Source organism: Emydura macquarii, unplaced genomic scaffold (genome assembly GCF_026122565.2).
Source record: "Emydura macquarii macquarii isolate MOO-44397 ecotype Brisbane River unplaced genomic scaffold, CSIRO-AGI_Emac_v2 contig_18, whole genome shotgun sequence".
NCBI lineage: Eukaryota > Metazoa > Chordata > Testudines > Chelidae > Emydura > Emydura macquarii.
The window spans coordinates 13029249-13042592 of record NW_027130155.1 but is presented as its reverse complement, the minus strand read 5'-3'; the positions used below and the strand labels follow the sequence as shown (position 1 = coordinate 13042592).

Below are 13344 nucleotides of genomic sequence, written 5' to 3'. Positions count from 1 at the left end.
CAGTCATTTTCATCCATAGCTGTCAGGTGTATTCCTTAAATAAGCTAGAAAGAGCCATTCATGGAAGCCTTTGTCCTTTACCTCCCAATCAAAACTAGTGATGATAAAGGAGAATAGCTGAATTACATTCCTTTAGTATAATTCAACCAGTATGGGCCATGGGTCTGAAATTATTAGTCAAAATCAGGTCAAATTTAATGAATAGTTTCAGTTGGGAAAATAAAATCGAAAGAGTTGAACCTATTGTTTCAATTTTTTGATTCAAAACAGTGTTTTGATATTAATTTGGCCTTTAAAAAAAAAAGGGAGGAAAAAAAAAGGTAAAAACCACCCAAAATGTCCCAACTGAACTAAAAAACTCAAAAAAAAAATCATTTCTAGTCAATCAAAATATTTTGAAACTAATAAAAATAATTTTAAAATGTGTTTTGGATAGACATACAATGTTTTGATTGATTCAATTTTTTTGTTGTTGATATTTTTGATCTGACAAAAAAATTGTTTTGGTTCCAGTCAAACTGGATTATTTCTCAGATATTTTGCGTCAGCCCCGCAAACTGAAAAAAAAATAAAAAAATTTCCTCAGCTCTATTCCTCACTTCTGTAGAAATATTGCCAGTATAGCTAAGACTTAACTCCTTTAGAAGACTTAGTCTTAACTAATTCATGCACTGACATTTCTCTATATACTTGCAGGGGTCAGTTTTTGTGAGATACTGAGTGCCCTGAACTCCCAATGGCTTTGGGGAGAGTTGGTAGGTACTGAGATTTTTGCAAGACTGGGCCCCCGTGAGAGGTTGCTCTTGAAGTAGAAAGAGAACAAATTAAATAAATTTGGGTTGGGAGACTCAGCATAACTGCAATAACAACACTTCCTACAGGGGCTGATCTGTAGTCCACAAAAGTCAGTTAGAGTTTTTCAGTTTACTTCAGTGCACTTTGAATCAGGCCCCTTGACTGCACAGACTGTGACTTATTAAATGAGCACAATACATGCTCTTCCTACAATACAAAACAGGTTACTTCAAGGCATAGAAAAAGATGAACAGTTTAATATGCACTGGTTCAAAAAATCAACAAAACCCCCAAATAATTAAAAACTAAAAATTACAGTCCCATCTTTCCTATCTTCCAGAACTATGACAAAGCAACAATGAATTTTAAAGGCCTAAATTAAATATTATAAACCCTTAATAATTATAAAACGAAATCATACTTGGGTGCTCCAAAGGGAAACAATCTATTGCAATGTCTAGGTTGCCAGGTATGGTCTGTATTTTGCTAATCTTCTCTGCTCTGCAATGAGATAAATGAAAACATTTTAGGAAGTTGGTGCAGAGAATGCAAGAGAGGATGCAATTTCTGACTTAAAAGAGCAATATGAAATGAAATATGACCGGTCATTTAAATCATGAAATAGAGAACAAGGTAAAATGTAGTTAATAGCGCTATCAAACTGTGTAAAAAAAAAAAACCAATTACTTTCCTAATCAGATTAAAATGGATTAATAGATATGAAATCAAAATAACACTTAGATCAATAGAGAACCTTACCTCCAACAAATTCCTACTTGAAAAATAGTTTCATATCCTCCCACAAAACCCTCGGGCCATGTTTTCCCTAGCAGGGGTAAATGGACTCCAGCAAATCTAAACCCAAGGGTGCAGAAGTGAGAATTGTTGCTTCATTCCTGCTTTCTCTGTGGAAGAACTTCCTTGAGGATTTTGTGGAGAGAGGGATTCATGGGAGAGGAAGGAGTCGCATGGAAGAGAGTCATGAAGGACCCATGTGAATAATGAAGATCTCATCAGCATTAACTTACTGCTTTTCACCTCTACAATTTGAAACACGCTCCCCTTTAAAGGGAACTCTGGGAGCACTCACTTGTGGGGAGCTTAGGGCATCATGGCTCCTGCAGCAGCCATAATGAGAGGGAATAGAGGCACAGGCATTGTGCCTGCATGGATGCCTTGAGATCTGCAAGGATGCCAAAGAGGTCTTGCTCTTGTCTAAAAAAGGAGATGCTTTAGACAAGGTCACTAATGCATCTATGGCCAACTCTTTAGCTTATTGGGGATGTCAGTGAATTTATTGCCCTATACTTGTAACATGAGGATTAAGGACCTGATCCAATGTTCGCTGAAGAACAATGGAAAGACTCCCATTGACTTCAATCAGCATTGGATCAGGTCCTAAAAGAATTTCATACCAACGGAATAGTGATGTTTTGTCAAATTAATGCTGTTGTTGCTGGTTATTTTTGGGATGTGGGGAGACAGGAAGATATTCTGGGCTTGATTTTCTTGTCACTCACACTCGTGTAAATATATCGACTTCAGTGGAATTAATCCTGATTTACACTCGTGAGAGAGGAGAACCTGCCAAATCATCATTTAAAAATTCATGTACTGGCAAATGTTTGAGAAAAGTAGATGCTTCCCATGTCCACTATACAGGTTGCCATGGAGTTCCCAATTATAAACAATAGGGTGGGATGGGAGAGCCATGAAAGGATTATTTTCATTTTCATTTATATTTCTCTTTTTCTCACAGTGTGTTCTTGCTTGTTCCTCCACCTGCAGCTTCCCTAACGGACGCTAATTCCATGAATCACGATCTTTTATCTTGTAATAATTGTATTAATGTCAAACGCCTTTCCAATTATCCTGGAAAGCTCAGCCAAAAACACTCTTTGGCAGATAATGGACTAATGTGAAAAACATTCATTTAACATGACTATTTTGGCACACTCGCCAAAGTGAACAAGGACACTCATGAAAAGTATTTTGTACAGCATTATAATCTTATGCCTCTCCCAAACTGACCTCAGACCCATTCCTTACCTTCTGTATTCTGCTATTAATTTAATCAAATCTTCATTTGAAATCTTGCTACTTTCTTGCCTGAACAAAGGTGAAAATCGGGAGTCTCTGTCAACATTTCCCTGATTATCTTTAAACACTGGTCTACAAAGAGAGAAAAACAACACATATTTGGTGACAGCAAGGCATGCTTAGTATATTACTTGAGAATTTTCAATTCACATATAATTGTTCATCACTGATGACACAATATGAATTCTGTGCAAAAGACAAAGGGAACAGATAGTTAAAATTACTCTCTATGGTGTATACTTCAAAGCAAACATGTTATTCTTAGTTGTTCCCGGTACGGGATATAGTTGAATTATACTTGGGTGTTCCAAATAGACACAATTTATTTATGCATGTAGGCCCCTGTACTGCAAAGACTTTCACATACATTTAACTTTATGCTATGTGAATAGTTCTACTGACTTAAGATAAGATTACTCAGAGTGCACAAAGTTCATAGATTCACGGATTTTTAAGGCCAGAAGAGACCATTCTGATCATCTAGTCTGACCACATGCATAAGATATGCCACAAAATTTCACCAAGTCATTTATACATCAAGCCATAACTTCTGGCTGAGCTACTACATATCTTTTAGAAAGATATCAAACCTTGATTTAAAGACTTTAAGTGATAAAGAATTCATCACATCCCGAGGTAAATAGTTCCAATGATTAATTAACCTCACTGTAAAAATAAACAAAACAAAACAAAACCAAAATAACCTACCAACAAAAGAACACACTCCACCTTATTTCCACTCCGAATTTGTAAAGCTTTAGCTCCTGGACATTGGCTCTGCTTAAAATAAGCATGTCTATAAGTCTTCGCAGGATTGGGGACTTAGAATGTAAATTCTTTGGGGGCAGGGACCTTGAGCCAGATTTTCCAACCCATTACATCTGCTTTGCACCTGTCCAGAACCACAGAGGTACACTTACAGTGGTGTAACTTGTCTTAATACATGTTTGAAGAGTGCTGACTACACTTTTGGTTTTATATATAATTAATAATTATAAAATGCTATCCAGAAACAGTGGAGATTAAGTGGAAAAAAGGATATCATTTTATAATTAAGAAATACATATCAGCTTTTGATTGCACAGGAAATCACTCTCAGATATTCCCACTTCTGCTCACTGCAACTTTCACAATTTAATTAAGACTTTCCAGTGCCCTTTGACTTGCCCAAGGGTTCAAACACTCTGGCTGGATTGGATACTATCACGGTATCCAAGCAAAGAACATTGGATTCCACTGCATCATGAAAAAAAATTGGTTAAGAAAAGTAAAATGCTTTTGACACAAAGTACTAGTCCACAAATCTTGTAGCTGGTCTTTCTTCTCTAATTTATCTCTCTGTTCTACAGCCAGGGAAAAAAGAATTGATGCCAGCAGGAAACATTGCCAGGTATGAAATAACAGAGTAAACTTTTGGAAGAAGATTCTTCTGATAAGGACAAATGTGCAATGTCTTAACTCATTTAACTGAGGTGGAGGAACCAACATTAAATTTCTCCATAATTATAGGGAAGTAACCCAACTCTGTTCTATCAAATGCTTTTATCGTTGTTTATATGCTCCAAATGGACATTAAGAGGAAGGCTAGTGTAGATACCAGTCTAATAGGCAATATTGGCAGTGGAATGACTGTGCCAAATCAGGTAAGGAACGTGAGCAAAGCCAAACAGCAAAAATTAAGATGTTTGTACACCAGTGCGAGGAGTCTGGGTAACAAAATAGAGGAACTAGAGCTACTGGTAGAGGAAGTGAAACCAGATATTATAGGGATAACAGAAACATGGTGGAATAGTAGTCATGACTGCTGTACAAATATTGAAGGGTATGTGCTGTTTAGGAAAGACAGATATAAAGGCAAAGGTGGTAGAGCAGCATTGTATATCAATGATGAGGGAGACTATAAAGAAATTAGAAGTGATGGAATTGATAAGATAGAGTCTGTCTGGGCGAAAATCACATTGGGGAAGTAAGCTACTTAGAGCTTCCCCTGGGATAGTGCTTGAGGTATGCTAAAGACCACCAGGATCTGATCTGGACATGGATAGAGACCTCTTTAAGGCTTTTAATGAAGTAAATACTAGTGGAAACTGTATGATTATGGGAGACTTTAAGTTCCCCGATTATAGACTGGAGGACAAGTGCTAGTAGTAATAAAATAATAGGGCCCAGATTTTCCTGGATGTGATAGCTGACAGATTCCTTCACCAACTAATTACTGAATTGACAAGAGGGGATGCCATTTTAGATTTGGTATTGGTGAGTAGTGAGGACTTCATACAAGAACTAGTTGAAGGGGACAACCTTGGTTTGAGCAACCATGAGCTAACTCAGTTCAAACTAAATGGAAGGATAAACAAAAATAGATCTGTGACTACGGTCTTTGACTTCAAAAGGCCTAACTTTAAAAAATTAAGGGAATTAGTTGGGGAAGAGGACTGGACCAAAGACCTCATGAATCTAAAGGTGGTGGAGGCTTGGAATTACTTCAAGTCAAAGTTGCAGGAACTATCTGAAGCCTGCATCCCAAGGAAGGGGAAATAATTCATAGTGAAGAGTTGTAGACCAAGTTGGATGAGCAAACATCTCAGACAGGTGATTAAGAGAAAGCAGAAAGCCTACAAGGAATGGAAGATGGGGGGGATCAGCAAGGAAAGCTATCTCTTGGAGGTCAGAATGTGTAAAGACAAATGAAAAAGGCCAAAAGCCAAGTAGAATTGGACCTTGCAAAGGGAATTAAAACCAGTAGTAAAAGATTCTATAGCCATATAAATAGGAAGAAAACGAAGAAAGAAGAAGTGGGACCGCTAAGCACTGAGGATGGGGTGGAAGTTAAAGATAATCTAGGCATGGCCGAATATCTAAACAAATACTTTTCCTCAGTTTTTAATTAGGCTAATGAAGAGCTTGGGGATAGTGGCAGGGTGGCTAACAGCAATGAGGATACAGAGGTAGAAATTACCACATCCGAGTTAGAAGCCAAACTCGAACAGCTTAATGGGACTAAATCAGGGAGGAGAGGGGGGCCGGATAATCTCCATCCAAGAATTTTACAGGAAATAGCACATGAAATTGCAAGACAATTAGCAAGGATTTTTAGTGAATCTGTAAACTCAGGGGCTGTACCATATGACTGGAGAATTGCTAACATAGTTTCTATTTTTAAGAAAGGGAAAAAAAGTGATCCGAGTAACTACAGGCCGGTTAGTTTGACCTCAGTAGTATGCAAGGTCTTGGAAAAAATTTTGAAAGAGAAAGTAGTTAAGGGCATTGAGGTTAACAGTAATTGGGATAAAATACAACATGGCTTTACAAACAGTAGATCATGCCAGACCAATCTGATCTCCTTTTTTGAGAAGATAACAGACTTTTTAGACAAAGGGAATGCAGTGGATCTAATTTACCTAGATCTTAGTAAGGCATTTGATATGGTTCCACATGGGGAATTATTAATTACATTGGAAAAAATGGGGATTAATATGAAAATTGAAAGGTGGATAAGAAACTGGTTCAAGGGGAACTACAATGGGTCATACTGAAAGGTGAACTGTCAGGATGGGAGGAGGTTACTAGTAGAGTTCCTCAGGGATCGGTCTTGGGACCAATCTTATTTAACCTTTTTATTATTGACCTTGGCACAAAAAGTGGGAATGGGCTAATAAAGTTTGCAGATGATACAAAGTTGGGAGGTATTGCCAATACAGAGAAGGATCGGGATATCATAGAGGAAAATCTGGATGACCTTGTAAACTGGTGTAATAGAAATAGGATGAAATTTAATAGTGGAAAGTGCAAGGTCATGCATTTAGGGACTAATACCAATAATTTCTGCTATAAGCTGGGGACGCATTAGTTGGAAGTGACAGAGAAGGAGAAGGACCTGGGCATATTGGTTGATCACAGGAGGACTATGAGCCACTAATGTGATGTGGCCATGAAAAAAGCTAATGCGGTCCTTGGATGCATCAGATGAGGTATTTCCAGTAGAGATAGGGATGTGTTAGTACCGTTATACAAGGCGCTGGTGAGACCTCATCTGGAATACTGTGAGCAGTTCTGGTCCCCCATGTTTAAGAAAGATGAATTCAAACTGGAACAGGTGCAGAGAAGGGCTACTAGGGTGATCCAAGGAATGGAAAACCTGCTGTATGAGAGCAGACTCAAAGAGCTTGGCTTGTTTAGCCTAACCAAAAGAAGACTGAGGGGATATATGATTAATCTCTATAAATACATCAGAGGGATAAATACCGGGGAGGGAGAGGAATTATTTAAGTTCAGCTCCCATGTGGACACAAGAACTAATGGATATAAACTGGCCATCAGGAAGTTTAGACTTGAAATTAGATGCCGGTTTCTAACCATCAGAGAAGTGAAGTTCTGGAATAGCCTTCAAAGGGGTGCAGTAGGGGCAAAAAACCTAGTTGGCTTTAAAACTGAGCTTGATAAATTTATGGAGGGGATGGTCTGATGGGACAGCCTAATTTGGCAATTGACTGATCTTTGACTACTGGTGGTAGATATCCCAATGGCCTGTGAAGGGATGTTAGATGGGGTGGTTTCTGAGTTATTACAAAGAATTCTTTCTTGAGTGTCTGGCTGGTGAGTCTAGCCCACATGCTCAGGGATTAAATGATCACCATATTTGGGGTTGGGAAGGAATTTTCCTCCAGGGCAGATTGGCAAAGACTCTGGGGGTTTTTCTCTTTCGTGTGTAGCATGGGACATGGCTTACTTGCTGGTGGATTCTCTGTACCTTAAAGTGCTTAAATCATGATTTGAGGACTTTAATAACTCAGTCATAAGTCAGAGGTCTATTACAGGAGTGGATGGGTGAGGTTCTGTGGCCTGCGTCATGCAGGAGGTCAGACTAGATGCTCATATTGGTCCCTTCTGACCTTTGAGTCTATGAGTCAAAAGCCTTAGGTCTCCAGATTATCAGGAGAGATGTACGAAACATCCAGTAAATAGCCTCCATTGCACCACTGGAATTTGTGGGGTGACTGCAGAGTCACTGTGGGCTGGGGGAAGATTCCTCTTTCTCTGTTCCCCATGCACCCAGTTACTCTAGCAAGTTTGGACTCTGGATTTGGGCCTAAAAATGCAGCATGCAGGCTAGAATAGTAGGGTGGAGAGATGTCTATTCAAACACTGCTGGGTTTTCACTGCAGATTAAAAAGAAAAGGTATGTAGGTAGAGCAAACAAGATATACATATACTGATGCCAACAAGTAACTGCTGTGATACTAGGTGCTGCACCTTTAAGAGCTGAACATCCCAGACAGTGTCTCAGGGCACTGAGAAGCTCTTGTTGTTATGCACAGCCAGCTGGAGTCAAATACAGAATAAAGCAGATTTCTTGCAAGCCCTGTTTGATCACTGAACACCATAACTGCATGTAAACTACACTCTTGCATGAGCAAAACAGGCAACTGTGTATGCAAATAGATTCTTACATCTGCAATCACCTATTTGATATAAACCATCATTGCACCCAGTAGCCTATTTTGCTACTGTACATATTTTGTGTGTGCAGTTTGAAAATTTGGTCTCTCTTATGCACAGGTACATTATAATCCGTCTTATGTATATACATTAAGAAGAGAATTATGTGGCTTTTTGCTTGCCAGATCATACTGATATCTCACTTGTTAGGGCTTAATAAAAGCTGAAGAATTGCTTTTGGAGCAAGCATTATGTATATTACATCTCTAGTTAACTAACTTCAGTCTTAAACTTTGCTAGGTAGATTTATACTATGAAGCACATTTGTGAGTGAGAGAGTCCCTGACTACAGAAAGTAATCTGAAAATATTTCAAAATGACTGCTGACATTGAACAAAACTTGAGTTAATCCCAAGAAAGAGACAGATCATAAAACCCTCATAAAATCCATGAATTTAGCCTCTGAATGATAATTCATTGAGTCTCTACTGATTGTTGCTTGTGTACTAGAAGCCTCCTTTATGGAAAAATCCTAGACAACGAAGAAGGAATTAAATTTTAATAGTGTTCTATACAAAATACTCCGAAACCCAATAGAATTTAATAAATATTGAGATCCTTTGTTAACTTTTCTATATAATTCGGTAGTGTGGATTTCATTAGCTTTTACATTGTAATTATACTGTTCTGTATGTTGCAAATATCTGTAGAAAGGTCATAATTTAAAAGTATGACTTTCTTAAGGGTTGGCTCGCTAAGATATTGTGGAGGGAGGGTCACCTATGTGGTCAGATATACGGATATGTCTTGTGGAAATAACTATTTTCAAGTTACAAAATTAGAAATAGATTTTACTGGGTCAAATTCTTTGTTATATCAATGTTTGTTACACTTCATTGTTCTTATACCACTGCCAGGCTAGAGTATGGCAATAGGTATACTCTGGATTTACACTGGCATAAATGAGAGCAGAATTTGACCCACTGAACCAAATCCATTCCTGGCATAACACCACATTGATGTCAGTGTGTTTATGAATGTAATGAATTTAAACTAATGTGTTTCTGCTACATTGTGTCACCTGCCATGTTCTCATTGGTGATGGAGAAGATTTAAGGAGAGCCAATAGTTAGACCATAGCATATTTTACCGCGAAAAGAAGTCTGCAATTTCAAGAATACACAAAGATATACAAAGAGATAGCCAAAGCACAGTCATTCCTGGAGTAGACCAAGAGTGGAAACAGTATCAATATCCTTCATTGATAAAAACACTCTGTGCAGACAGGCTGATGGTACCTCAAGATCTGGACCCTTGAAGGCACTTTGATGCCTCTCTGCCTCTTTCAGCATCTAACTCCACCATTTAGGCACCACTGACATTTTCAAAGCAGCCATTCAGCTGCCACCTACGTGCCTTAGGCACCTACGTTTTCCCTGGTCAGCATTTGGAAAGCCACCTAAGTGCTGAAGTTGCCCCATAGCTAACAAGCTGCTTGAACCCCTAAAACAAGCCAAAGACTTGGAGGTCCCAAAGTAGGATTCTCAAACTAAGCAGAGGTTTGAACACCTGTCTCACCTGGGGGCATGCTCAGAGCATGCCTCACACCTGTTAGCGGCCAGACCCCTCAAAAGGAGGGCCAGAGGCAGGCAACTGATCGGTGGAGGAGCAGCAGACTGTCTGATCAAAAGACATCGCCGGGGGGGGGGGGGGGGTGGAGGCACAGGGAGCGAGCACAAGACAGATGTTGAGCATCAGCAGCAGAGAGGGAGATGTTTTTGGTTGATAGGACATTGACAAACTAAGTGACAGACCTGGCTTAGATGCCTAATTCCAGGAGAAGGTTTGTGGCTGAGGGTCCTGAGTGGAGGGAGGTGCCTGTCACTGACCTGTTAGGCATGTGCTCCTGGTCAGCTGCTCAGTCTCCTTTTTGGCCTTTCACTTCTTGCTAGCTTCGGAGGCTCCCTCCCAGCTGACTGGCTTCCTAAAATCCCTTCTCGAGGCACTGTACCTCTCCTCATGCACTGTATGGGAATACTGGCATGCAGACTGGAGTTGACAATCCAATGGAGCAGCAATGCCAGAGTATCATTAAAGAGCTGGGCCTCAGCCCCTTCAAATCAGGGATTCTTAAAAGGTATTTTATACATAGTGAAATTCACCAGAAAGGGAATTGGATTCTAAAAATAAGACTGAAAATGAGTATAGCAGATTCAAAGATTTATAACGTATTCTGTCTGTAGTCTAGTGTGAAATCATGACTAATTGTACATTCTCCCTCTGACTATGTAATATACACTGCTTCCTCTGCTTGCCAGATACAGTCATGCAACTTGCCACTACATTACACAAATATGCATAACTCACTGACTAAGCAAATGGTGTACAATATTTTCCAAACCTACTGCAGAAACATTTATTTGCTATCTATATCATTGGCTGTACTGAACAGAGTCCAAAATTTAACAATATTTAAGGAACTTTACATATTTAATAATAAACACACAAGTTTTCTCCAAATAAATCCGTATCATTCCCATCCTAGATTATTTTATTTTCCTGGCCAAATTCCAACCTGGGCAATTAAAAATTCCTCATTTAGTCCCAGAGGGAGAAATTATTCTTCATTTCCTAATCTAAATATGGTGTAGAGTGCACAGACTAACTGTATCGTTCCACTGCATGGGTAGCTGTGATTCAGTGGTGACTGAAGTGATCTTTCTATCGAGGCAGTGTATAGATATAATTGGGTCCTGCTGTGATAAAGGGTGTTTGACAAATGCAAGTTGCTATTATTTCTGATAACATGCAAATCTAGCAGAGTGCTATGCATTAATCAGCTTTATTCAATCAGGATTTTATTCCCCATCCACCTTCCTCCCCCCCACACATACACATTATGCTCCATTTTACATGATAAAAAAAAATTTGATCTGGTATAATATGATTTTGAAGATGACCATGGAGATGCCAATTAACATTAAAAGGTTTTTAAAAAAGTGACCTATGAGGAAAGGTTAAAAAATTGGGCATGTTTAGTCTTGAGAAAAGAAGACTGAGGGGGAACCTGATCACAGTCTTCAAACATGTTAAGGGCTGTTATGAAAAGGATGGTTTATAATCTCTATCAATTGTTCTCCATGTCCACTGAAGGTAGAACAAGAAGCAATGGGCTTAATCTGCAGCAAGGGAGATTTAGTTTAGATATTAGGAAAAACTTTCTAACTATAAGGGCAGCTAAATTCTGGAATAAGCTTCCAAGGGAGGTTGTGGAATCCCTATCATGGGAGGTTTTTAAGAACAGGTTGGACAAACACCTATCAGGACTGTACCTATCTAGGTACCTATCTAGGTACAATAGGTCCTGTCTCAGCGCAGGGGGACTTGATGACTTCATGAGGTCTCTTCCATCCCTACATTTCTGTTATTCTATGCTTAGTAGAACAGATGAGAGCAGAACCAACAAAATGCAGATGCCTATTCTCTAGTTCACTAATGACCTGATCCGGAAAGGAGCCAAGAGACTGCACATTCCACTTGGCTCAGTGGGAGTATAGGGACATTGATGAAGGGCTTGATTACGTCTGCTAGGCTCTGCCCCATGATGGGATTATTGCAGAATTGTGGTATTCTGGTGGGAGTCCTTGACTGAGACACCGTGCTTCTCCAAGCTACCCAATGCACTGGAGCAGTGTGCTCCTCTCTGAGGCCAGCCAGCTGTACCTCTGCCTCTCCCCATGCCTGGAGTGAGTAGTCTCTGTGCAAAGGAAAGTCAGCCAGGAAGGGAAGAAAGACTTGCCTATACTTTTAAATCCTTGAGACACTATTGTAGAAGGAATGGATGGATGGATGGATAAAGAGAAAGGAAGGCTTCTTCACCGTCCACCACCTTACGCATTATGGACCAACCACAATCTGGCCCCATCCTAGTATGGTTAACCAACATACAATCTCAAACTCTTTATGGCTGTGCCACAGTTACAGGGCATGCCACACTAGTGGTACAGCAGCAGGCATGAGCTAGGCAGGAGAGAGTTAATTAAAAAACAGCTAGGTTTGGCTCCTAGCCTGCATATAGCTCCATTGTACCTTCTCTTACATGTTGAAACTGTTCTGCCAAACCCACAGACAACTATTCACGTAACTTTGATGAATGGTCCTTTCACTATATAGAGCTGATAAATATTGATTAGCATCCTTGAACTGGGTACAGTACAGCAGAACAAATTATCCTCCTTTTCCTTGAACAAGTAAACCCCTCTCCTTACGTTTTTGGAGATCAACCAAGCTATCTGCCAATAAAATATAAATGAGTGCTTCTAATAGCTCTGCTTTGTTGTTCTTTTGCCTCCCTCCCCACTTCTTCATCTCAGAATCACTATAATTATAGAATCACCACCTCCATCTGTCCTGGGGATGGTGTCAGGGCCCTCTGCGCTCCACAGCTCCAAATCAGATAGAAGTACACCCATTCCAGACCCATCATGTGCGTTACAGCAACCCTTGATTATCATGGATAGTCCCTCAACTAGAAAGTTATTAAGTGGTGGTGGCGCTGCTGTTCCCCAACTACTTCTGTAGTGCCTCCATTTAGCACCCCACCATTGCTGAAACACAATGGCAGGACAGGAGGTACAGGAGAAAAGTGCTTCTACCTCTAGCAGATCTTACTCCTTTGACCAAGGTTCCATTCCCCACTTGATGTATATACTACAAACACAATGGGGAGCAGTGGTTGAGGTGCTACCAGACCCCACTGAGCAGTGCTTTCTGGATAGCAACAAACTGAGGAGTAGGACAAAGATGAGGAGACCAAAAAAAAAAAAAAAAGAAGGGAGAAAGGAATCAAAGAATAACAGAGAAGGAGGGGAAGGAGAACAATAACGGGAATGGAGGAAACCAGGGCAGAAAGAAGGAATCCAGGTGTTAAGTGTCACAAGGTGACTGGCCCCTTTAAGGGGAGATGTAGCCAGCCCTACCTGTGGGAGGAGATCCTAGAAAGGGGCTGAG

The 13344-nt window shown here is 39.9% G+C and overlaps 1 protein-coding gene across 10 annotated transcripts in view; it reads right to left on the bottom strand.

Moving 5' to 3' along the window:
- Positions 1 to 13344, bottom strand: part of DOCK10 (dedicator of cytokinesis 10) — a 213013-nt gene that overhangs the window by 75069 nt on the left and 124600 nt on the right. For all 10 annotated transcript variants that reach the window (XM_067562553.1, XM_067562432.1, XM_067562498.1 and 7 more), the window contains 2 exons: positions 2845 to 2967; positions 1217 to 1296 (listed from right to left, as the gene is read on the bottom strand). In XM_067562553.1, coding sequence (XP_067418654.1) covers positions 1217 to 1296; positions 2845 to 2967 — 203 coding nt within the window. The remainder of the gene's footprint in view (positions 1 to 1216; positions 1297 to 2844; positions 2968 to 13344) is intronic.